General features: G+C 41.2%; 2 protein-coding genes across 8 annotated transcripts in view; both read right to left on the reverse strand.

The window, feature by feature from the left end:
* SEC61B (SEC61 translocon subunit beta) overlaps window positions 1–26,954 on the reverse strand; it is a 1,118,247-nt gene that overhangs the window by 184,090 nt on the left and 907,203 nt on the right. The gene's annotated exons all lie outside the window — the stretch shown is intronic.
* Window positions 1–26,954, reverse strand: part of INVS (inversin) — a 426,566-nt gene that overhangs the window by 166,925 nt on the left and 232,687 nt on the right. For all 7 annotated transcript variants that reach the window (XM_070727774.1, XM_070727772.1, XM_070727775.1 and 4 more), the window contains exons 6-7: window positions 21,897–22,077; window positions 10,963–11,072 (exon numbers count right to left, since the gene is read on the reverse strand). In XM_070727774.1, coding sequence (XP_070583875.1) covers window positions 10,963–11,072; window positions 21,897–22,077 — 291 coding nt within the window. The remainder of the gene's footprint in view (window positions 1–10,962; window positions 11,073–21,896; window positions 22,078–26,954) is intronic.

The raw sequence follows: 26,954 nt of genomic DNA on the forward strand, positions 1-26,954 counted from the left end.
ATTACATTCAGGTCAAAAGCTCATCTCCTATCCCCACACCCACAAGGGCAATCATCAGGACAAATCCAATGCAGGGATTTCTAATTCCTTCCTGTGTTCAGTACTTTGGATTCTGCGTGAAGGAATGTGTGCTACGTGGCATAATCTCTCACTCCCCTGTGTGTGGGGGTTTATTTTCTTTCTACCATACTGTGTCAGACCAGCCTTTGAATTCACAAATTAGCCTGGGGCCTGACAGCCCCTTAATTTCAAATCATTACTCCATTGCCTCGAAAGAAATACCATGCTGAGCATGTGTCCTCCTCACGAGTAGAAACCTGAACTACTTGGGTCAGGTCCATGGTTGCCATGGAAGTCATGAACTCCTGCACCACCCCCACAGGATTTATTGAGCAATGGTAGGTTGAAATCACCCAAGACAATAAGTCTGAGGAACTCCACAGCCAGCTTGGCTACTGCCTTGAGTAGCACAAACAGGGCCAGTGTCAGACTAGAAGGAATCTGTGCGGTCTAGAGTTTTTCCGGACTATGACAGCCACTCATCCACCCCTGCCCTGGGGTTGTGGCTGGTAGAGCACCTGAAATCTGGCTGGGCACATCTCTGAGAGGGGATCTCCCCTTTGGGCCCAGCCAGGTCTCAGTCACACATGCCAGGTCGGCCACCTCATTCACCTCATGGATGAGGGGAGCTTTATTTCTGACTGCCTGGCATTGATCAACAATAGCCTGAGTCCAGGGTCCAGATTTTGCCTATCACCAGTTATTTGGGTTGAGCTAGGTGTCTCAGAGGGACCACAAAAGGGAATTGCTTTTACGCAGCAAATCCTAATTCCCTGCAAATGGCCTACCACTTGGCTCCCACCATATCTGCCTCTCCCAGTCAGAACCGGTAAACTCCAGCCCTCTGCCCCCCTCCCGAGACACCCCCCCACTCCCCAAACCTCCCCATTCCTCAGCAGGCTGGCCCACCCATTCAATCCTCTTTCTCCATTCATACCCATCATCCAATGCATAAATCCTAAAATAACCCCCCCCCATTAAAACAGAATTAAAACAATTTAGTTAAAAATTTAATAATTAGTTGAACTTAATCTAAAATATTAATATCAAAACAGCAAAGTTAAAGTGAATTAATGTAAGGCAAATAAAATGGAATACATCAGTCCAATCAGCCAGGTCCTATGATTAAAATAGTAAATTCATTCGAGGAGCCTATCGCTAAAGTAGAAGTCCAGAAAAGGTTAATGATATCCATAAAATGAATAGCAATAATAAAGTCCACTGCACTCTTAAAAGATTAAGAAGAGAGAATAGGTCCATAAGGAGGGGGAAGGTGATGGTGGGCATGCCAGGTTTTACAATCTGTTTCCATACGAGTCTAAGATCCTAGGTATACATCCTCAAGATAGATTCAATAATAATAATAATAATAATAATAATAATAATAATAATAATAATAATAATAATGCAAGCAAAACTACTGTGGGACTTCCAACTTCAGACTGACCGAATTCTGAAGCATAACACACCAGACATTGTGATCGTGGAGAAAAAGAAAGTATGGATCATCGACATCGCAATCCCAGGAGACAGCAGAATTGAGAAGCAGCTAGAGAAATTAGTGAAATACGAAGATCTAAAAATCGAGCTGCAACGACTCTGGCATAAGCCAGTGAAAGTGGTCCCAGTGGTACTTGGCACGCTGAGCGCAGTACCAAAGGATCTCAGCGGACATTTGAAAACCATTGGAATTGACAAAATCTCCATCTGTCAATTGCAAAAGGCCGCTTCACTGGGATCGGCAAACATTATTCGCCGCTACATCTTGCAGTCCTAGGTTCTTGGGAAGTGCCTGACTGATGATGAAATACAAAATCCAGCATAGTGATCTCATTTGCTGTGTTGTACTGACATAATAATAATAATAATAATAATAATAATAATAATAATAATAATAATTATTATTATTATTATTATTATTTATTAGACTTGTATGCCACCCCTCTCTGAAGACTCGGGGCAGCTCCCAACAGCAATACAACAGTACAATACAAATCTAATAGTTAAAACTATGACTAAAAACCCGCTATCTTAAAAAAAACAACCAATACTATACAATCACAACCACACATAATTCTTCATGGTCAGAGAAAGGGATACATTAATTGTCCCATGCTTGGCGACATCAATAGGTCTTCAGGAAGACGAAGGAGGGTGAGGGCAGTTTGAATCTCCGGGGGGAGTTGATTCCAGAGGGCCGGGGTTGCCAAAGAATAGGCTCTTCCCCTATGCCCCACCAGACGACAATGTTTAGTCAACGGGACCCAGAGAAGGCCAACTCTGTGGGACCTAATTAGCCGCTGGGATTCATGCAGCAGAAGGCGGTCCCGTAGGTATTCTGGTCCGATGCTATGTAGGTCATCACCAACACTTTGAATTGTGTCTGGAAACTAATCGGCAACCAGTGTAGGCCAAGGTACTTTGCCCAGTTCCTCCGGTCGCCGTCGCCTCCGCCATCCATTTCTTTGTCGTCTCAATCAATCTCGGAGCGGCTCATGGCTCTCTATCTCAGATAGTCTCTCCTTCAATCAATGTCCTTCATTGTGTCACTTGTCCACTCTTCACTTACGCATTTGGACGCCATCTTCCACAACCCTTCGGTGTTAATCTTTAGCGTTTGGTATTCGAGCTCCTGGGACTTATTCTGATTCCTCTTGTCCCCAAAACTTCAGCAGTTACATGAACAACATTCACTGGCAGGCTGGATGTAAGCTGTACAACTATTTAGATCAGTGGTTCGCAACTTTTCTAACACCGGGATCCCTTAATACAGTTCCTAATATTGTGGTGACCCCCAACCATAAGTCGAGCGCCAATTCTCCCAACAAAGCTTGTGACTGATTGGCAGGGAGATCAGAGTGATGCCCCCACAGTAAACGCCTGATTGGTCGGATTGTAAAAAATATGTTCCAAGGGGCCAGAATAGAAGCCTTAGTTTCTAACCCCATGGGAAATTTGTCTTTTCCCATGGTCTTAGGCGACCCCCTTGAAATGGTCATTTGACCCCCAAAGGGGTCCCAACCCCCAGGTTGAGAACCACTGATTTAGATTGACTCTGTTTTTTCTATGGTAAAATGCTGTAGCCAGTCGCGGAACACTTCGGCTTTCCTCCTCCTGCTACCGTGACCGGAACAGCCGTGGAAATTATATATACAGTGATACCTTGTCTTACGAACTTAATTAGTTCCGGGAGGAGGTTCATAAGGTGAAAAGTTTGTAAGACGAAACAATGGAAAACTGATTAATGCATGCAAGCCCCCCCCCCAAAAAATTGCAAAAACGGCCCTCTGCTGGGCGCCAGCCACCTATCTGTTACCTTCTGAAACAGCCGAACCCGAAAAGTTTTGCAAAAGTTCGGGTTTGGGAGAACACTGAGAAGCGCCGCTGCCTGTCTGTCCACATTTTGGCTGGCCAGGAAGGACATCTCCGTGACGTCAAAGCTCCGCCCCTGGAATTCCCTACTGGGATTCCCCACCTCCGTTTGAGCCTCACAACCGCTGACAGCTCCACGGCTCTTCTGGGAAGGTGACAGATGGACGGTGGCGCTACTCAGTATTTTCCCGAACCCGAACGCCAAACCCGAACTTTTGCCTAACTTCCGTTTTTGGCGTTTGGGAGAACGCCGAGAAGCCCCTCGGCTGTTTCGGAAGGTGACAGACGGGTGGCGGCGCTTCTCAGCATTCTCCCAAACCTGAACTTATGCCAAACCTCCGGGTTCGGCATTCAGAAGAATGCCAAGAAGCGCCCCAACTGTTTTGGAAGGTGACAGCTGGGCGGCTGCACCCAGCGGAGCGCCTGTTTTTGCGATTCTGGGAGTTGGGGTTTCCCATGGAGGGGAGCCTCAGGGGAATCCCAGGATCGCAAAAACGGGCGCTTTGCTTGCAATGGAAGTCCAGAGGTGGAGCATCCCAGTGGTGGCAGGTTCATAAGGCAAAAAAAGTTCATAAGAAGAGCAAAAAAATTCTGAACCCCGGGTTCGTATCTTGAAAAGTTTGTATGATGAGGGGTTTGTATGATGAGAGGTATCACGAGGTTGTTGTGGTTGGCTCTGGCCCAGCTCCTGCCCCAAGGAATGTGGAGGTTGGGACACACCGGCAGAACAGAGGTACTACTGTATTTCTATTTGCACTTAATAATCTTTATAAGCTTGATTTATAATATAGGAATTGGACCAAGCCATATCTATGAGCGACCAGGATTTGTGTGGGTATGAGAAAAAAGTGTATTGTGTATTTTCCGGGTGGTGTGTTCTCCATATATCTTTAAGGGCAAATTTGTATGTTAATTGATCAAATGTAGATGGGAGGATTTTTCGAGAACAGTGGTGTTTACTAGTCTTGCGGTCTTTGTTTTTGTTGTGTATCGCATTGAAATCGCCTATTATAATAAAGTTTGTTAAATTTAGTTCTAGAATTTTTTTATGTAATTGTGTGTAAAATGCTGGTTGATTAATAGTGGGTGCATATATTCCTATAATTGTTAATTGTTCGCTTTTTATCGTTATTTGTACTATTAAAATTTGGCCATCAGGTTCTTCATATATGAGTTTTGGTTTGTATTGACTTTTGACGTATATTGCTATTCCTCACCTTTTAACTAATGCTGATGAGGTGAAAAGTTCGCCAAGACCTGGGAGTAATAAGGTCATGATGTCTTTTTTTACAATATGTGTTTCTTGTAGACATGTAATATGAAAATTATGGCTTAGGAGTTTGTGGAAATTTTTTTCTCTTTTTCTGACTGAGTTCAGTCCATTAATATTCGTTGAGAATATAGTAATGTCATCTTTTTGTATTGTAGTATCTAATTTTTTGCCATTTTTATTTTTTAGCTTCGGCTTTTGCCCTTGTGATCGGTCCTTGTCTTTCATGTTTGTTTTGTAATTTCTGTGGGTCATTTTCCTCAGTCTGTATTGTTTCTGATTCTTTTTCTTGGATGATGTCTTCTAAACTTGTTTCTTCGGTATTTGTTGTGTCTTTATCCTCTATTTCTTTTGAAAATCTTTCTTCGAGGGGTTTTAATAATTCTTCATAAAATTCCTTTGCATTTTCCAGTGTCGTTATTTTGTATTTTTTATCCAGTAGAGTTATGAGTATCCCTTCTGGTATCAGCCATTTAAACATAATTTTGTTTTTGTTTAGTTTGGATGTTAGGAATTGGTAGGGTTTACGTTTATCTCGTACTCGTTTGGGAATCTGCCTTAGTACTGTTATTTCTTTTCCTCCGTGTGAGATTACATTTTCTTTTGATGTTCTATATATTTCATCTCGTATACTTCTCTTTGTAAACCTTATATGTATTTCACGAGGTAATCTGTGTCTGCGTGCAAACGAGGTAGAGACTCGATATATTTCATCAATTTGTTCTAACATTTCCTGTTTTGTTTTCCCGGTAATTTTTGAAAGAATTTCGGACATGGTTTGTGGAAGGTCTTGGTCATCTGTTTCTTTCACATTTTGAAATCGCAGGAAGAAGGCAGCTTTCTCCATTTCTAAGTTCATCACCGCCTCTTCTAAATTCTTGTTTATGTATTCTACTCTGGCCTCTGTAAATTGTAAGCGCGTTTCTGTTCGTTCATTTTTTTCTTCTATTATTTGAATTTTTTGACCATTAATGGTTACTATTTTCTGTACCGTTTCCATTTTGTTGTCTAGCTTTCTGACATGTTTGTCTAGGCTGCCAATGTTGTCTTGCATTTTTAAAATATCTTCTCGCATTATTCCCATGCTTCCATACATTGATTCGTGGTGGCGATCGATGGATTCTTGCATCTTTGTCATCATTTCGTAGAGTGAGGCCATTGTAATATTCTGGAGTGGTTGTGAGGCTTGAGGTAGTGTTGCTTTGTCTGTAGGAGTTGCCTCTGGTGGACATTGAGCAGATGATGTGGCCGGTTGTGTGGTATTCTTTTTCCATGCTTTTGTTATTGTCGTTTGGTTTGTTGTAGACATCTTCAGATTTATTGTTCGATAATTCGCGTTAACTTTTTGGGATAGTATTCAGTTCAATTCTTGGGTTAGTAGAGTTATTTAAGTAGATATAGAGAATAGAATAGTATTGGTATCTTTAAGCGTATATTAATATGTTAATTTTATTTAATTTTATTTAAAGATTAAAGAGTATTAATAGGTTAGTAAGAAACGTAAGATTTTAATGTATAGAAGTAAAGTATATATAGAATAGGAGAATAAGTCATTCAGTTTTATCAATCAATTTTGTCTATAGTATATATAAGAAAACACAGTAAATTATGTTATTAAGTAAGTAACGTTTATCTATAATATATTAAATATAAAAAAATAAACACAGTATTCTATATTATAATTTCAGTACAAGTTTGTCTATAACGTATATAGGTTATGTTATACAATCAATTAGGAGATAATTGGTTTTAATCTATGGAAGATCTACTATAAATATCTATATAGAATCAATTATAAATGTTTCAATACAATTATTTTAATTTCTAATTAATGTTAATATTTACGAAATAAATGTATCTAATAGAGATTCAAACAATTCATTAGTTAATATATATAAAGGGTAGAGAGGAGAGTAAGTATAAAGTAGTAGGTTTAGAAAAGGAGTGGATTTAAAAAGGAAAGAGAAGGTAGAAAGAGTATATATATTTTATGTAAAAAGAAATAACAATCTTAAAGTTTTCTTCAGTTAATTAAGTATATAAAGTATATAAAGTATGGAAAAAGGAGATATATATATATAGAAATAAAAATCTTACCTGCCACATGGGCTGATCATAACCCCATACTCATAACTCTCAATAACCAAGACTCCATAACATACAAAAGATGGACTATGAACTATTCCACCATAAATGAAGAACATTTTAAAACCAAAATAGAAAATGAATTGCCACCTTTTATAATGACTAACTGTGAAGGAGATACAACTTTACAGGTAGTTTGGGATGCAATTAAAGCCTATATACGTGGAATATATATATCCTATTCAGCCTACACTAACAAACAAACAAAAAGAGAAACTTAACAACCTTAACATAAAACTACAAGAAACAGAAACAACATTACAGCAATATCCGGATGACCCAGCAACACTAATTAATCAAAACCATAAAACATGAAATAAACCTAGAAACTCAACAACAACTCACTGCTAAATATAAAACCCTAAAACAAATAAATTTCAAATCCGCTAATAAACCTGGTCGATGGTTGGCCTTCAAACTGGCACAACAAAAAGCTGACAAAATTATAGAATCTATTTATGATAACTCGGGCTTACTGAAAACAAGCACAGAGGAAAAGAAAGACATAATACAACAATATTATCAGGACCTATATAACTCAGACAAACCAGATAATCCTGCAATTAAAAAATACTTAGCTCTAAATGAAACATCTCAGATAACAGAGGAAGAAAGAAAAAAACTAAATAGAAATATTACACCTACAGAAATTAAATTGGCTATTGCAAAACAACATAATAACAAAACACCGGGACCTGACGGTATTCCTTCAGAATTCTATAAGCATCACCAGAATATATTAGAACCAATAATGCTAAATTTATACAATCAGGCATTACAACAAGGCAAGCTTCCGAAAACATGGTCCGAAGCCTACATTACCATCATACCAAAGGAAAACAAAGACAAAAAATACTTAGAAAACTACCGGCCAATCTCATTACTAAACACAGACTACAAAATCTTTTCTTCCATAATTGCAGAACGCTTCAAAAATATATTAAACAATATCATACACCCGGACCAAAATGGATTTTTACCAAAAAGAAATATAAGCAATAATACCCGAACTATACTTAACACCGTAGAATATTATAACGAAAATCGTGATAAATCAGCGGCACTCATGTTCATTGACTTGAAAAAAGCCTTCGATTCCCTTTATTGGGAATATTTTATAATGCAAATTGAACACATGAAATTTGGAGATAACTTTACTAATTTAATAAAATCTATTTATTCCCAACAAACAGCAAAAATACTTTTCAACAAAGCCATTACAGAAAAAATAACAATAATGAGAGGAGTACGCCAGGGATGCCCTTTAGCACCTTTAATTTTTATATTAGCTATTGAAACATTTTTTAAAAATATAAGAAACAATGAACAAATAATTGGACTTAAAATAAAAAAGGAACAATTCAAAACTCAAGCCTTCGCAGACGATATAGTACTTACAATTCAAGACCCCCTCAAATCAGCTCACATCCTAATGAGGGAAATCCATAGATTGGGGGAAATAACCGGTCTTAAAATCAACCTTGATAAAACTCAAATTATAACCAAAAACATGACAGCAGAACAAAATTCTATACTGGAACAAGCCCTCAATATAAAAATAGTGAAAAAAACCAAATACTTGGGCATCACGATCTCAGCAAACAACAATACTTTGAAAAAAGATAATTATGATAAGCTCACACACAACATACAAAAAGATTTAAATAGATGGACAAATTTAAAATTATCACTGATGGGTAAGATTGCCGCAATAAAATCAAACATTCTCCCCAGATATCTATATTTATTCCAGGTAGCTCCAATTAAATTAAACAAATCATTCTTTGAACAATTGCACAAAATAATCAGGAAATTCATTTGGACAAAAAAAAAGGCAAGAATAAAATTAAAAAACTTGCAAGATCACAGATCAAGGGGAGGCTTTGGCCTCCCCAACTTCTATCTTTACTATCAAGCCACTATTTTAACTAAACATAAAGATTGGATAACATTACAAAACACAAGATTACTTTCCCTAGAAGGATTTAACTTACAATCAGGATGGCATACATTCTTAATGGTAGAACCAAATAAAATTCCAAAATACTTTAAAAATCATCACATTAAAAATACATTAATATCGACATGGCAACAGATTAAAAAAAACTACTATCTAGCAATTCCAAAATGGCTATCCCCAAATGAATCTTTCACATACCAGACCCCCCTTTCAGTACTAAAAATAATAACTTATTCTAAATTGTTAGATACTAATGATAATATCCTCACCAGACAACAACTACAAGACAATGAAATACCCATAGATTGGTTCACATACATACAAATAAACACAAAGTATAAACAACACAAAAGCACACTTGGCTTTCAAAATACAAATCCTCTCGATTTAATAATTTTTGGACCCAATACAAAAATGATTTCTAAACTATACACCTATTTGTTAAAACAGGATACTATAGAGGAACAAGTGAAAGGGTCAATGATTGCATGGACACAAAACTTCGGATACACAGTAACACTCACGGAATGGGAAAAAAATATACACAAATAACTATAAATTAACACTCGCTGTTTCCTACAAAGAAAATCTTTACAAAATGATATACAGCCAGGCTTTCTAAAATGTACCCAAACGTATCTTCTCTATGCTGGAAATGTAAAAAACCCCAGGGAACATACTATCATATGTGGTGGACCTGTACATACGCCCAAAAATTCTGGACACAAATTAAAAAAATAATGGACCAAGTCATATTGACAAAGATCATAACTAAACCAGAGTTATTTCTGCTGGGGCATCTTTAGACAGAAATTAAGTAAAGAAGACAGATACCTCACTATCCAAATACTAACGGCCGCCAGACTAACATATGCACAACATTGGAAAAAAGAAGGCATACCGACAAATCTAACCATTATTGCTAAAATTATGGAATGTGCCGAATTAACAAAATTAACAATGGAAATTCAAAACAAAAACAATTCAGAGTTCTACAAGGCCTGGGAGAAATGGTTCAGATGGTTATCCAACTCTAAAGAAGACAAAGCAAAAAATAATCAAAATTGTTTAATATAAACCAAAATAAAGATATGTATCACCAAAAATTGGATCAAAAAGAATTCAATCCCTGTCTGAGTTCAACTCATTTGATAATTATTAGAAATCTACTAATATTACAATCTACGATTAAATTTCATTAACAAAAACAATAATTATAATCCATCTAAGTCATCACAATTCAAACGCCTGCTTGCTTGCAGGTACTACCTCTCATCTTATTATCTCTCTTTTTTCCTCTTCTCTCTCTCTTTCTTTTTTCCCCTTCCCTCCTCCCTTTCTCCCTTTCTACCCTTTCTTTTCCCATATTACTGTTGGATTATTAGATATTACAGCTATAAGATATTTAAATAAGAACTCTGAATATGAAATATTTATATATGGACAAATACCTGAAATGTATATACAATAATATATATAAGCTGCAATATAACAATACTGTTTATCCCACTCCCCTCCCACCTTTCTTTTCTGTAATTCCATCCACCTTCCCCTTGTTTTATTCCTTTTTGTATAAACTAATAAAGTATATTTTAAAAAAAATAAAAAAAATAATCTTTATAAGCTATCACTATTTATATTAACAAATTTTACTGTATTCTTTCATATTCTTTAACTTTTAAGGAAAAATACATTTCCCCTATACATTTTAAAACACCAAACCTTTCTTTAAAATCTTTTCTAAAATCAGAACATTCTAAAACATCTTTTTAAAAACTTCCTTTTAACATACATACTACATTTTTTAGAGTTCACTTTCAGATCAATATAATTCCAATGAACTGAAATGAATTCATTAACTGTATATCATTCCCTCCAAGTTACCCTCATGGAATATTTTTTTTCCTTTTGCATACATCCATATGTTCTATGTTCTACATATATATAAAAGAAAAGATTATTTGTCTCAGAAATTTTTCTAATTAAAAAAACATTGGAGCAAATGAAATGATGGCAAATACTACATTCAACTTAAAAAATACTGTTTGTTTGCAACTTTTAATATGAAAAAACACAACCTTAAAAACAAGACTGATTGAAAAAGTTTGATGTTATTCAGAATGATATTTTTAAATAAACCATTTATCTTACTTACTGAAAAGTTACTTTGTGCTGCATAATGTAAAGGTGTTGCACCTTGACTATCAGAAAGGATTGTTCCAACTTTGTTTCTTTCTAAAAGAACATGGACAATTCGTGCATGACCTTAAAAAAAAGAAGCAGAAAAAGCATAATTAATTTATGAATATATAAGTAGTCAACTTATGACCCTAACTGAGTCCAAAATTTATATTGCAAAGCAACACAGTTAAATAAGTTTTACCCCATCTTTATGACCTCTTTGGCCACAGTTTTTAATGGCCCAATTGTACCTCAAACAATAGCAACGATCTAACACAAATCAGATTTTACAGAAGATAGTGTTGGAAAAGCATTATGCAACCTAAAACCACCTCTATCCATTGGACCTGAAAGTCTATGTGCATATTTCTTTTAAAAGCTCTCTACAACCACTGCTGAATCTCTAAGCACAATCCTTCAGGATTAGCCTCTTACCTTCTTACTGTGGTCACTAGCCACAATCATCCCTATCTTCAAAAAAGGAGATCCAAGTAATGTTGAAAATTACAGACCAATCTCTTTATGTTGCGTCACATGTAAAGTTATGGAATGAATCACCCTTCACCTAAAAACTAACAACCTTACTCTCTAACAAACAATTTGTTTTCAGAAAAAAAATGTTCTGTAACCTGCAACTCCTACACTGCAAAAACATATGGACCTCACAACTCGATCAAGGTAAATCAATAGACACAATTTACATAGACTTTTGTAAAGCCTTTGATTCAGTAGTACACAACAAACTACAGTGGTACCTCTACTTACGAACTTAATTCGTTCAATGACCAGGTTCTTAAGTAGAAAAGTTTGTAAGAAGAAGCAATTTTCCCCATAGGAATCAATGTAAAAGCAAATAATGCGTGTGATTGGGGAAACCACAGGTAGGGTTGAGGCCCTGTTTCCTCCCAGGAGATTTCTAGAGGCCCCAGGGAGGCTTCTCCCACCTTTTCCAGCCTTGTTTCCTCCCAGGAGATTCCTAGAGACCCCACAGAGGCTTCTCCTGCCTTTCCTGGCCCTGTTTCCTCCCAGGAGATTCCTAGAGAGGCCCCACAGAGTCTTTTCCCTGCCTTTTCCAGTTACTTTAATAACTACCGTCCAGTCTCCAACTGGGAGAGAGGCTTGTCTTTTGTCCTGGTGCTTCTTGACCTCTCAGCGGTTTTCGATACCATCGACCATGGTATCCTTCTGCGCTGGCTGGCTGGGTTGGGAGTGAGAGTCAGTGTTCTTCAGTGGTTCTCCTCCTACCTCTCTGGTCAGTCGCAGTCGGTGTTAGTGGGGGGTCAGAGGTCAACCTCTAGGTCTCTCCCTTGTGGGGTGCATCAGGGGTCAGTCCTCTCCCCCCCTGCTATTTAATATCTACATGAAACCGCTGGGTGACATCATCCAAGGGCATGGGGTGAGGCATCATCAATATGCTGATGATAGTTATACATCTCCACCCCATGTCCAGTCAGTGAAGCAGTGAAAGAGATGTGCTGGTGCCTGGAGGCCGTTGCAGTCTGGAGGCTGTTGCAGTCTACAGTCTCAAGATGGAGCTGTGGGTTTTGCTGATGGGTGTCAACAAGCTCAAAGACAGATTGGCTGTGGGTTTTGCCTCCCAAGGACAATTCCATCTGTCCGTCCATTACCCTGTGGGGGGATTATTGCCCCCCTCAGAGAGGGTCTGCAACTTGGGCATCCTCCTCGATCCACAGCTAACATTGGGACATCATCTTTCGGCTGTGGTGAGGAGAGCATTTGCACAGGTTCACCTGGTATACCAGTTGTGGCCCTATTTGGACAGGGAGTCATTGCTCACAGTCGCTCACGCCCTCATCACTTCGAGGTTCGATTACTGCAACGCTCTCTACATGGGGCTACCTTTGAAAAGTGTTCGGAAACTTCAGATTGTGCAGAATGCGGTCGCAAGAGCCATTGTCGGGTTACCTAGATTCACCCATGTTTCTCCAACACTCCGTGGCTTGCATTGCTTGCCAATCAGTTTCTGGTCGCAATTCAAAGTGTTGGTAATGACCTATAAAGCCCTACATGGCATTGGACCAGAATACCTCTGGAACCGTTCTCTGCCGCACAAATCCCAACGGCTGATAAGGTCCCATAGAGTTGGCCTACTCCGGGTCCTGTCGACTAAACATTGTCTGGAGGGCCCCAGGGGAAAAGCCTTCTCTGTGGCAGCCCCAGGCCTCTGGAATCAACTCCCCCCAGATATTAGAACTGCCCCCACCCTCCTTGTCTTTCGTAAATTGCTTAAGCCCCACCTGTATCGCCAGGCATGGGGGAATTGAGAAATCTTCCCGAGGCTTATATAGTTTTATGTATGGTATGCTTATGTTGTATGGTTTTTAAATGATGGGGTTTTAGATGCTTTTTTTGAATATTAGATTTGTTACATTGTCATATTGTTATTATTATTGTTGTGAGCCGCCCCGAGTCTCAGGAGATGGGTGGTGTACAAATTAATAAATTATTATTATTATTATTATTAATAATAATAATTATTATTATTATTACTGTTTCGGAGGTTCAGGTTTATAAGTGGAAAATAGTTCTTGAGAAGAGGCAAAAAAATCTTGAACACCTGGTTCAGATCAAGAAAAGTTGGTAAGTAGAGGCATTCTTAGGTAGAGGTACCACTGTACTTTGGAAACTAAAATCTTATGGCATCTCTGGTCCTCTTCATGATTGGATTACTGCGTTCTTGTCAAATAGACAACAAATGGTTAAAGTAGGGAGTGCTCTCTCAAATCATGCACCTGTCAACAGTGGTGTCCTTCAAGGCAGCATTCTAGCACCAACACTATTCATTATTCATTCTTTACAGGTCAAGCCGGTGCAGAAGTTGGTGATCATCTATAGAAGGCCTGATATGGACGGGAAATTGGGAGGGATGATTTTCATGAGAGAATAGATGAAGCCACAAAACATCCTTTCAAGTGGTTCAAAGACATCCTATGCCCACCCACCTGGATGGAAGTGGAGGAAGGACTTGCCATGCTGGCACAATCTGAGTGGGCAATGTGACAGGTTTGTGGGTGGGGGACGAGGGATATGAACTTTCAATTGAGTGGGAAACTCAAATTCAGGTTTCCCAGTGTAGGTGCCAGGATGGCTCTGGAAAAAATTGGACCTTTGAAGAATACTTTGACTTGGACTCTGATTTGGTATGGATGTTACCTGGAATCTTGACAAATGACCTCTGTAAGAAATGACCTCTGTGATCATATTATAATCAACTCTGTTCTCAACTTTGTTAAACTATTCAACACCATCAACAATATTTCTACCCTTCAAAAAGACTTAAACTCTGTTTCACAATAGTCAGATAACTGGCAACCTCAAATCTCAACCAAAAAATGCTCTGTCTTAGATTAGATTAGATTTATATGCTGCCCCTCTCCGCAGACTCGCACATTGGCAAAAAGAATCCGAACACAAAATACAATCTTGTAGATGAGTCTCACTCTGTTAGGGACCTTTGAGGACTGATATCTAAGGTCTTAATTGTCAGAGCCCATTGTAACAACATTGCCAAAATAACACTAAGAGTTGTTAACTTAATCTTGTGTAGCTTCTTCTTGGGTAATATTACACTGCTAATCAGAGCATACAAAACATTTGCCAGACCAATTCTCAAATACAGGTCACTTGTCTGGAACCCGCACTGCATATCACACATTAATACAACTGAGAGAGTCCAAAAATATTTCACAAGAAGAGTCCTCCTCTCCTCCGCTAGCAATCAAATACTTTATTCCACCAGACTTGAAATTTTGGGCTTAGGTAACTTAGAACTATACCATTTTGATCTGATCTAAATGTAGTTCATAAAATCATCTGCCACAATGTCCTACCTTTCAATGAATACTTCAGCTTCAACCCCAACAACACACACAAACACAATAGATTCACCGCTTGAAACTTGACTGCAGAAAATTTGACTTCAACAACAGATTGATCAATGCCTGGAATGTACTCCATGACTCTGTGGTTTCTTCCCCAAACCCCAAAAACTTTAACCTTAGAATGTTTACAGTTGACCTCACCTTATGTTTATACCATACCTTTTATCTTGTACACATTTTGACAAATAAATAAGTAAAATAAAATAAACCACTGCAGTTGTTAAGTTAGTAATACAGTTAAATGAATCTGGCTTCCCCATTGACTTTACTTCTCAGAAAGTCGCAAAAGATGATTACATGACCCCACGATACTGTCAGCAGTAATGGATTCCTACTGGCATGATACGGTGTGCCATACCGGTAGTAGCCTGCTGGTGGCGTCATTGATTGATTGCCTGTGACTTGGGGGCTGCTACTTTTTAAAAATTATTTTTAATTTTAATTTTTTAAATCCTTTGTGCATGCATTGGCAGAGTAATTGACGAGCTAGCTGGCTTGCCAATCACCCCGCCCACCTCCGATGCCACTTCACAATCCTTTCATGAGGAAGCTTTGCTTTGCTTTTTCAGCCTGTGGCCTTCCTTACTTTTTTGTACTGTACTATAGAAATTAAACTTACTTTGTAAGTTGTGGCGAAAAGAGGACTTCAAAAGGAGGACCTGCGCCAATAAGTAACATGGGCGGCGGGTGTGTGTGTGTGTGTGTGTAATTGGATTGTATAATCCAGTTTATTTTTAATTTATTTAATTTGGCCACGTGGCTCCGCGGGAGGAAGAGGAGGGTAATCGCCATAGAGGGCGGGGGGAATTGCTTCATTTAAACATCTGTGTGGCGATCCGCTGAGCGTCTTCCAATCCCCCTCCATTTTTATTGTAAAAATGCTCAGGCTGCTTACAGCAAGGAGCACCTGGCACACAATTACCCCATCTTGGGAAGGGGGAATTGAAAAATGCTGCAGCAGCGGCAGGAGCCACCCCCTTTTCTCTCTCCATCCGGGGAGCCTGCTCAGCTTTGTGCTTCAGAGGATGAACGAGGTGCAAACTGACAGGGGTGGAGAATTCAATAATTTTATGTTTAAAAATTGGCTTAAGTGCAAAGGTATTGTGCATGGAATGACTAAACCTTGCTCACAAGATTTTCATTGATGAATCAGAGATATTACTGCATTTTTTGGAGTATAAAATGCACCAGAGTATAAGACGCACCTTGGTTTTGAGGGAAGAAAATAGAGAAAAAATCTGCCTACCTCATCTGGCTAGCGCCCTTAGTTTGGTCAGCTTCAGCACATTATTTTAACCCCTTATTAACTTATTCGGAGAGAATAACAATGAAAAAGCTTGCAAGCTGATAAGAGCTAGGAACATCATTAGCACCTCATTATGGCCAGAAAGAAACATTTGGAGCAAGTAGAGCAATGAAAAGAAACCTTCAAAGATGTAAGGCTTGGAAAACATTCTTCACAGAAAGTAACAATGAAAGAGCCTGCAAGGTAAGAGCTAGGAAGATCATTAGTACCTAGTTAGGGCTGTAAAAAAAGTTTTGGGAAAAAAGCTACATTCAGAGTATAAGACGCACCCAAATTTTCAGCTTCTTTTAGGTGCATCTTATACTCCGAAAAATACTGAAAGTGACTTTTATCAGTGCTGTTGTAACTAAACAGACAATTGTAAATTGAGGTCTGCCTGTATTTTTATTTTAATAGATGAGCATTAAAATTTTCTCCTATGAGAGAAATTAAGTCTAAAAATCTAAAATTAAGAACTGAATCCAGAAATAATAAATATAATTTTGAGATAATCTATGAGCCCACTGGAAATTTTGGAAAATTTCATACAGCGGAGATCTACTTAGGTCACAATACTGTGCAATTCTTCAAATGAATGAAATAAATGCAAAGAACCCTCTGCATAGAGGATGGCCTAATGGAAATTTAAAAATAATGTTTAATTTGTATTTAAATTTTCAGCTTTTTCTCAGTTCTTTAGGAATTTGTAAGAGTAAATATATGAATACTCCCCTCAATGGAAGATTCTGTGAATGTCTGACACTGACAACGATCTCCTAGTATTTACCAGTCATGCCAGTGATGGTCCCCATAGAGCTATGTTTCTAGGCCTCAGGGTTGAAGGCCACCTTACGAGCTTTGCTACACTCAAATTGAACCAGATGCCTAGTTAAGCCAGGCCTGTTTGAAAAATTAGGAATCCACTTGAGGAAGCTGAAAGTATCAATTTTATATTGTCAACTAGACAGATCAGTTGCAGGGGCCATCCCAACAGGGTTTGTCACCAAACCCATAGAAATGCAGATGGGCACCCACATAGAGTCTTTAAGCTTCATAGTGGCCCCAGGAATGGAACAACCCTTAGTTCTAGGCTTGGTTTGGCTAATACATGAACTGGAGAAGGAGACTGTTAAAAATCTGAATGAGTCATTATTATTATTATTATTATTATTATTATCATTATTATTATTATTATTATTATTATTATTATTAATTAGGTTTGTATGCTGCCCCTCTCCGCAGACTCGGGGTGGCTCACAGTTGCCCTCCCTATGTGTAAGAGAGAAGCTAGAGGGCCATATCGCCATAGCAGGAAATCAGGGCAGTAGCATAGGGACGATAGAAAGGCTTCCCTTTCTATCATCCTCAAAAATACTGGGACCTAAGAAAAATGTTCAGTAAAAAGTGTTCAGATAAACTCACTGCTCACTGACGGGACACTTAGCCACCAGCCAATCAGAATGGTCCTAACAAATGCTACTTTGGGAAGACAGTTCGCCTCCTCTTGAGTGATGCTAAATCCTTAAAGAGCTAATTTGGGAACAGAGGAGGTCCGATACCAAGGGAGGTCCAGAGACTCCCTGGGGCATCTATATGAGCCTCTTTCACTCACATCCACCCACCCACCCACACTCACACACACACACATACACACACCAGTTTGCCTTGAGGATCCCCAAAAGTGGGGAGGGGAGGAAGCTTTGGGGGAGAAAGAGAAAGAGGTCTAATGATCCTGCCCCATTCCTACAGAGAGGGGTCCGGACATGGTCCTGGCATCTAGATGATCCCATGCCTGTTTTCACCCCCTCCTTCATTCGTCTTGAGGGTCCTCAGAAGTGGGGTGGACAGGGGGCTTTGGGGCTCTTTTACACACACAAACACGCATCCACACAAAAATCAGTTCTACTCAGAAGCAGGAAACTGATACAGAATCATAGAGATGGAAGGGACCTCAGGGGTTATCTACTCCAACCCCCTTCTCAAGCAGGAAACTGATACAGAAACATAGAGATGGATGGGACTTCAGAGGCCATCTAGTCCAATCCCCTGCTCAAGCAGGAACCTGTTACAGAATAATGGAGTTGGAGGGGATCTCAGAGGGCATCTAGTCTAACCCCCTTCTCAAGTAGAATACAGAATGATAGAGATGGAAGGGACCTCACGAGACCATCTAGTCTGACCCCCTGCTCAAGCAGGAAACTGATACAGAATCATAGAGTTGGAAGGGACCTCAGAGACCATCTAATCCAACTCCCTGTTCAAGCAGGAGAATTGGTCTCCTGGTCAAATTTCTGGGCTGCTAAATTGGCCGACAGAACTTTCTGCTTCACAACAAGCTAATCCTTAAAAAGCTAATTTGGGAAGCCAATCAGAGCAGTCTTCACAAAAGAGGGTTGGGAGAGGGCACTAGGTAGCATCCTCTTAACAAAGGACAAAAGTGAAGGCTAGTTACTGTCTGGGGCCCCTTTATGACCTGGTCATCATGGTGATCTGTGGAATTTTTAGGATGCCTTGAGGCAGATGCAAAAGGAACAAGCAATTATGCTGAAACAAACTAGAGGCCATCTAGTCCAACCTCCTTCTCAAGCAGGAGATTTCTACAGAACAACAGAGTTGGGAGGGACATCAGAGGTCATCTATTCCCACGCTCCCACCCTCCACCCATACAAATTAACAAGAGTTGGAAGGGACCATGGAAAGAGGGAGAGAGAGAAATGCGACAGAAGTTTGAGAGAGGGCCATGTGGCAGAGAGTTCCACTGGCCAATTTAGCAGCTCAGAAATTTGCCAAAGGTATATGGGTGGAAGGCGGGGTGAGACTTGATGAGAGAGAGAGCCTTCCCGGCCCGCAGGGAGCCTTGCCTGAGGAGCGCTCCCACCCACCCACCAGCTTGGCGGTGCTGTCTCCACCTCTGCCCGGGTTCCCCTCACGGCCAATATGTGGGCTTGGAGGTGCTGCCAGCGAGGAGCGCAGCACAGGCATCGGCCATGTTTACGGGGCCGGCTTGCTGCTTCCTCAGCCATGAGCTCTTGGCATTGCAGGAGGCAGGGATGCTGGTGGCTGCCTGAGCAGAGGGAGGTGGGCGGGTGGGCGAGCGAGCGGGCGGTAGTACCAGGGATCGTGAGGCGAGTCCAGCGAGGTGGGGCCGAGCTGGCTGGCTTAGGTCTCCATTCAGGCTACTTCTCCTGGCGAGGACCAGCACCGCACTCCTGGGGCAGCTGAGCACTGGAAAAGGGGCCGGACGGCCAGGCCATGCTGCCCCCTCCCCTTGCCCAGGTCTGATGTAGATGCATAAAGCATGAACAGGCCTCTCTCTCTCTGGGGACAGGGCTGGATCATTAGACCTCCTCCTCTTCCTCTTTCTGTGTATGCCTGTAGGTATGGGTGTGGTGTGAAAGAGGCTCATATAGATGCCCCAGAAGGTCTCTAGACCTCTCTTGGAATCGGACCTCCTCCATTCCCAAATTAACCTTTTAAGGATTTAGGCGAACTGTCCCATTCTTTTCTTCCTAAAGTAGCATTTTGTTAGGACCGTTCTGATTGGCTGGCGGCGAAGTGTCCCATGCAGCCAAAAGGCTGAGGCTGAATGTAGGTTTTTGTGATGGAAAGGCTGGGACGAACAGCTAGGGATTTTTTGGCGAGGGAGAAAAGGCAGCAGCCAATCGTCAGAGATCAAAGGCTGCGGAAGGAAGAGCTTTGCCCAACTGGTGGAGGCAAACTGTCCCATCCCCTCACTGACCAAAAGATTATGCCATAGAAATCCTTCCCCAGGCAAAATTGCCTAAACCAAAACTGTATTTGATGACCAAGAGAAACTGTGATTATTTATTGAGAAAAATCTTGATTGTGGATTTATTCAACCAGACTGAGCCCGGATAGCAGCCCCAGTCCTATTCCACAAAAAGAAAGATGGAATGCTTCATCTATGCATAGATTATAGTGGTTAAATGATGTTTGGGTGGAAAACATCACACTGATGAAAGACATACTAGACCATTTAGCCAAGGGCAAAATTTTCAGCCAGCTGCACATAAGAGAGGCGATAAGTGGGCTGTTTCCAGTTCAAAGTACTCTGATTCGGCTTCTAGGGCCCCCCAGCAGTGTTCATTTAATTGATAAATGAGGTCTTACATAATGGGATGACCGAGGGCATGATACAAAGATCACACAAAAGCTGGCAATTCATACCATACCCTTTATTGCTCCAAAGTTCCCTAAACCCTCTACGTTTTTGGCGAGTTTTGAGCAGAATGATAACAAAATCCCACACAAACCTCAAGCAATTTCTGGCTGCAATTAGTCTAACCCAGCAGTGTCTACAGCAAGGTTGTATGCACAGCAATAAATCCAAAGGTAAATGGCAAATCAAGGAATTCAAGGAACAAAAGATCCCATTAGTCTAGAACATCCACAGCAACGCAAGGACTCTTGGCTAGTTCAAACATCAGCACATACTCTTCAGAAACTCAGCATTTTTTCCCAACAGCTCCCTTAAGCCCATCCCCACAGCTTACTCCTTAAGTCTCATTCCCCTGGTGTACCTTGTGAAGATAGGTAGGGCAATCTTCTCATGTGTAGATGCTCCATTTGTGCTGATCACACCTCTTCTCCACTCGCTGAGCCCTTGGATCAGGAGGCGGTGGTCCTGGCTCCTCACCTGAGCTCTGTCCCTCATGTTACTCCTATCTCTGTGCTCCCTGCCTGCTGATCTTACTACTTCATAAAAACCTTGCCTGGACTGACTCTGCCCTTCCCCAGTTTCCTCCAAGGCCAACGAAGCCACCCTCTCAATGTTTGATATTTCTTGTTCCAACTCATTTTCCCCGCAGATTCAATCTCTGATTCGAGCATAACACAAAAGCACCTATATAACTGGAATATCTAGATGACATTTTAATTTACCCTGAAATGAAGGCAGAGCATGTGAAACTAGAGAGGGTCATATTCCAAGAACTACAAACTGCCAAGCTGTATGCCAAACTTTCCAAATGTGAATTTCATTAAAGTAAGAGAGACTACCTGGGCTACTGCATTTCACTGCTTCGAATCAGAAAGCAGCGACAGAGCTTTATCAACTTGTACTGCCAATTCATTCTGACCTTTGTGCGAATCACACACTTCATCCCAAATTTACAATATGGCGGGTAGCATGGGAAAAGGAGGCTTATGTACTGAGTTGGGAACTCCTAACTAGGAGGCACTTCCTTTGGCCTCCAAATGACCTCCAGGGGGAGGGGGGAGGCAGTTTTCACCCTCCCCAGGCTTCAAAAACGCCTCTGGTGCTTGGGGAAGGTGAAAACAGGCCTACGGTGCCCACTGTAAGTCAGGAAACAGGGGAGCAGGAGGTGTCATGCACAAGGAGGCATGGCAGAGGGGGATTTACCCACACATGCATGGGGTGGGGAGCAGAGGCATTGAATTAGAGTGCTGACACGTACACGCTTTTGGCACCCGAGGAAAAAAGGTTTGCCATCACTGGTCTAGGGTCTTGGAAGATTCTATACCAAACACAAAATCTAAATGTAGATTGAACTGCATGAATCAATGTATTAAGTTGATGTATATATAATCATGTATATAATGTGTAAGTTGCTCTCATTTTTTTCTCTCCTTCAACCTCTTTACAACTATCTCAAGATGCAGTCTCTTAGCCGAGAAAAGCTAAAATTAGGCAACAAATATGCTCAAAAGAGTTAAGAATTTCTATTATTCATAATTTACCCAATAAAGCTGCCCAATGAAGCGGAGTTCGAAATAAATTATCATAAGAAGACAAGTTGCAGCTTTCATAGGAAGTTAACAGATCAACAACAGCTATATTCCCATCAGCAACTGCAAAATGTAGAGGAGTTCTTCCTTCATAATCTTGCCAATTTAGCAGAGATTCAGTTGGAGCAGCATCCTGGTTTATAAAAACGGCAGTTAAAAAGATACAGTGAACTTTTAAAGATGGCAATCAGATACTTAAACGTCTTACTGGTGTTGAAGCAGTAAATCAAACAAGACATCATTTTAATTAAAATTATTAACTGTATATACTGTTGGTAATTAAGTGCCCACATTCTTTAGAACAAAATTATATTTTATTTATCCAAAATCCCTTCGGCAGCCTCCTTCTGCCATCATAGACAGTTAGCCTATTCCTCCCCCCATTCACTTTATTTGCATAAATAATGCTATTTTCTGTTTCCGGTGTGAGCAGCGGGAGGATGGATGTAGAGCCGCTGCTCCTCTGAGAGTGACTATGGCTTAACATCAAGGAATAAATTAATTCAGGTCAGGTTTTGTTCCATGTTTGATTGGCTGAGTCTCCTTGTTTTTGGGGATTCCAACATGGATGCTTGCTGTGGTGTTTTTGAGGTGTCTCGGGATAATAGCATGGAGAGGTTGCGATCAGCTGGAGCGCAGAAGATGGCGGCCATTTCCAAGGTGTGACCCGGGCACTGGAAGTAGGGAGACGGAGACTGAGTGGTGGAAGAAGAAAGCCGAGCTGAGCCTTCCTGTGCAGCACCAGTGGGTGAGAGCAACTGGTGCTGAGGTGGCAGAGGCAGGGGGCAGTGGAGCAAAAGCCGAGGCAAATTTGGGCTGCTGAGTGGAGCCGAGGACACTGACTGGTGGGAGCAGTCGACATCGGAGGACCTGTCGGGCATCAGAGGACCTGTCAGGTAGAGCGAAAGATGAGAGAGCGGAGGCAGGTCAAGCTGGAGCCAGACAGAGATATGAAGAGCCTGGGATACTGACTGGTGAGAGCAGCCAGCACCGGAGGGTGACCAACAAGAGCTGCACAGCACCAGTGGGTGAGAGCGACTGGTGCTGAGATGATAGAGGTGGCAGGCGGATGAGGGCTGAGAAAGGAAGCCGAGGCGAGTTGGAGCCACCGAGTGGAGTTGAGGATGCTGGCCGGTGGCAGCGGCCAGCACTGAAGGACTGTGCAGGCAGAGTTACCAGTGCTGGGGAGAGAGCAGAGACCAAGGCAAGTTGAAACCACTGAACAGAGTCGAAAGCACTGGCTGCAGAGAGCGACTGGTGCCAGAGATACTGGCAGGTAGAGCGAGCAGTAATGATACCAAACTGCCTAAGATTAAACCTAGAGGCCAACCAGAACTGGGTGTGCTGGCTGGGGGCTATAATTAACACTGAGAACTTCATTTTACTATCCCCCCATTCTTATTCCCATTTGGAGAACATCATTGAAGAAGGGACAGTTTGTGTCCTCAGTGAAAGACCTTGTGACTCAGCTAACTGAAGGAGGATATTTATTTCAAATTCTGACTTGAATTAATGAATTGGTGATCTATTGGACTAATTAATTCTAAATTTAATTGACAATTTAATTATATTAATTGTATATTAATGTTTTTTAATTTTTCTACCTAATGTTTTTATTGCTCCCTTTTTAATTAACTTATTGTGGAATTATTTTACGGATGGATGATTGGGGGGGGGGTCTGATGGCCACGGCAGCAGAAGTCTTTCCTCTCCCTTGGAATGGCTCTGAGTCCCCACTGTCCGGGGGTTCTGGCCCTTTTGGACCAGACTGGATCCTTACTGAAAGGAAGGTGATGCATGGGACTCTTCCACAGGTCTGGTAGGGGCTGGCATGCCTCGCTAGATGAACTAGCTTGGTCTTGCACCAGCTGTGGTGTGAAGCCGGCCAGGCAGTCATGCCTGAGCCAACACAGCCGTGGAGACAACGCAACGCCTGGATGGATAGATGATTGGTGACAACTGGAATGAGCTGGAGGTGTTACTTACAGAGAAAGAAGCTGTGCTGGTGAGTTGAGGCTGCCGAAGAGATTTTGGATTTTTTTTTCTGTACGATTTGATTCCAACTGAGCTAAAACAGCTCAAAATGGAGGCAGGAAGCAGCTGTTCTTGCAATGAGGCAAAGGGCGATGGCTTTTGAAAGTAGCAATTGCCCAGGACTGGATTTTCAAGATTCTTAATCATTTTTTATTTTTTTTTTAATTGGAACCCTTTAAATTTTTGCTGTGGAGGCTATTCCCCCACCTCCCCCATTTACACATATGAAAGAGAAAGCGGAAATGCAAAAATACTGGAAGATTTGAACAAATGTATTATTTAGTGCCATCTGGTGGTTAGAGGGAATATAGCAGTTAACCTGTGCATATGGCTTGGAAATTATTATTATTGTTGTCGTTATTATTATTATATATTAGAGAAGACTCAAAATGTTTGTTTGGCTTTCACATTGGTTGTTTTTCTATATGAAAAGAGAGGTTATCAGCTGTGGCCTGGAAAGAAGAAGCTATTCAAGATGGAACTGATTTAACAGTTTGAAAATGTATTGGATAATGCAATTTGAAAAGAGGTTTGAGACATTTTAAGAACATTGACATTGAAAACTCAGAAGACTGCAGAAGATACTACAAAGAAGAAGAAAGGACTGAGTTTTTCCCTATAAAGCTATAAATTATAAAAAGAATTTACTATGGAACTAAATGAATTGGAATTAGTAATGATTTAATGATGATTTAATTCTATCGGAGTTATTTACTGAAAAGAAAATGAGAGATAAAAAAAGTTAAAATGGAATGATGGAATAAGGAGGGGAAATTAAGAATGGTTATGAATAAGAAAATTGAAAAAGGCCGTGTTTATGATTATTATGGATGAGAAATTCAAAAATGGTTGTGATTATAGTTAATGTTCCACTTTTGATAGCTTCTATTGATTATTTGAACTATAAATTGATTATTTATTATTTGAATTATAAATTCATTACGTGATTTACACTGATAATAGGAGGAAAGTGGAAAAGATTATAAAAGGAGGATTAATATGGGATAATAATTAATATTGATTATGTTGGGTATGATAGTAAAAATGGATGGAGTAGGGAAAAGCTGAATCTAGTAGATTAGGGAAGATTATTTATACTGAATTTGATAGTGGAACGTACATAGAATAGGGAAAATATATAGATTAAGGAAATATATTAGGGAAGATTATCGCACTGCAATTGGCAGTGAAAGCAATTGGAATAGGGAAGATTATTGCACTGCTATGACAGTGACACATAGAATAGGCGTTGATAGCTTACCTGAACACCTCTTCTCGTATGATGAGCGGGTACAGCAGTCACATGGGTTGCTCGCTGCCCAATCCGTAGAGGACAGAGCCTAGTCTTTAAAAAGCATGCTGGATCTGCCCCTTCCCCAGAATTCAAAAATCCGTAGACTTAGGCTCAATTGTGGTGGCTCAATAGTGTTCAACTCTCATGATAGAAAAAAAACAGGTTAAAGGAATAACCATAGTTAGAAAAGAAATACAGGGAGGGGACTGCTGTACCCGCTCATTGTACGAGAAGAGGCATTCAGGTAAGCAATCAACGCCTATTCTCCGTACTGAGAGAGCAGGTCCAGCAGTCATGTGGGACATACCCAATAGATGAGTCCCTAGGGAGGGATTAGTTCGCTATCGTGAGAGATAACGGATTGGAGGACTCTTCTGCCGAAGGCAGCATCCACTGAAGCATATAAGTCAATTTTGTAATGCCTTATGAAAGAGTTTGGAGAAGCCCAAGTGGCTGCTTTGCAGACTTCTTCCAATGGAGCTTGAATTGCCCATGCGGCAGATGTGGCTCCCACCAGCCTGCACCCTCGGCGTCCTCAGTCTCGCAAAGCAGGTAGATTTGTCCCGGCCTCGGCACTGGCCTCCACTCCGTCATCTCGGCACATCTATCGCTTTGGCACCAATCACTCTCACTTCCTGATGTCTCGCTGAGAGGGTCGGTTTGTTCCCCAGGTTGTTCTCCGCTCACTTCTCTCCAGCTCTCTCTCCACCTCAGCGTTCGACGTCCGGGAACAGCCGCCATCTTCCGCTCCCCAGCTGACCACCCAGGCAATTTCTCGGGGCTATTGTCCCTGGCGCCACACAAAGCAACACAACAGCATTCAGTTTTAATCCCCCAAGCACGGAGGGTTGCAAAGCCAGAAGGAATCAGACAATGTCTGGTCTGGCTTGACTCATTTTTGATGATCTTTGCCGTTGTCTCAGAGGAGCGGCGAATCCTCCATCTCCTCACTGCTCGCACCGGAACCGGAAACTGCCTGGCGATGTAGAGGTGGGAGGGATGGGGAAGCCCATCTCTGGGGTGGCAGAGGGCCAGAATATTCTGGTCCTGCTGGAAAGAGGCAGATATGGCGGGAGACATGGGGTAGGCTGTTCCTGGGGAATGAGAGCTCGCTGTTTGATAGCGATCCCTTGTTCCGGCCCCGTGAGCTCAGCCCCATGAGCTCAGTCCTGGATGAGGGGAGCTTTATTTACAAACGATCTGGCGAAATCTGGACTCTGGGCTCAGGCTGTTGCTACTCAATGCCAGGTTGTTTGAAAATAAAGCTCCCCTCATCCAGGATTTATTTCTGGAGGAGAAGCCGATGTAGAGTATGTGTGACTGAGATCTGGCTTGGCCCAGAGGGAGGAGTTCCTCTCTCTGAAATGTGCCCAGCTGGATTTCAGGTATGGCACCAGCCACAACCCCAGGGAAGGAGTGGCGATTGTAGTCAAGAAGACCTTCAGCCTACGCAGACTTGCTGCTCCTGAGATTGTGGTTTGTGAGTCAGTCTTTGTGAAGCTGGATCTAGGAGTTCAGGTGGGCTTGTTGCTCATGTACCTGCCTCCCAGCTGCATGTCAAAAGCCCTGCCTGTGCTGCTCGAGGAGGTAGCCTGGCTGGCGGTGGAATTCCCCAGACTTATTAATCTACCATCACTCGGTGAACCCTCTGGGTTAGCGCAGGGGTTCATGGCTGCCATGGC

This window comes from Erythrolamprus reginae, chromosome Z (genome assembly GCF_031021105.1).
Source record: "Erythrolamprus reginae isolate rEryReg1 chromosome Z, rEryReg1.hap1, whole genome shotgun sequence".
Lineage (NCBI taxonomy): Eukaryota > Metazoa > Chordata > Lepidosauria > Squamata > Dipsadidae > Erythrolamprus > Erythrolamprus reginae.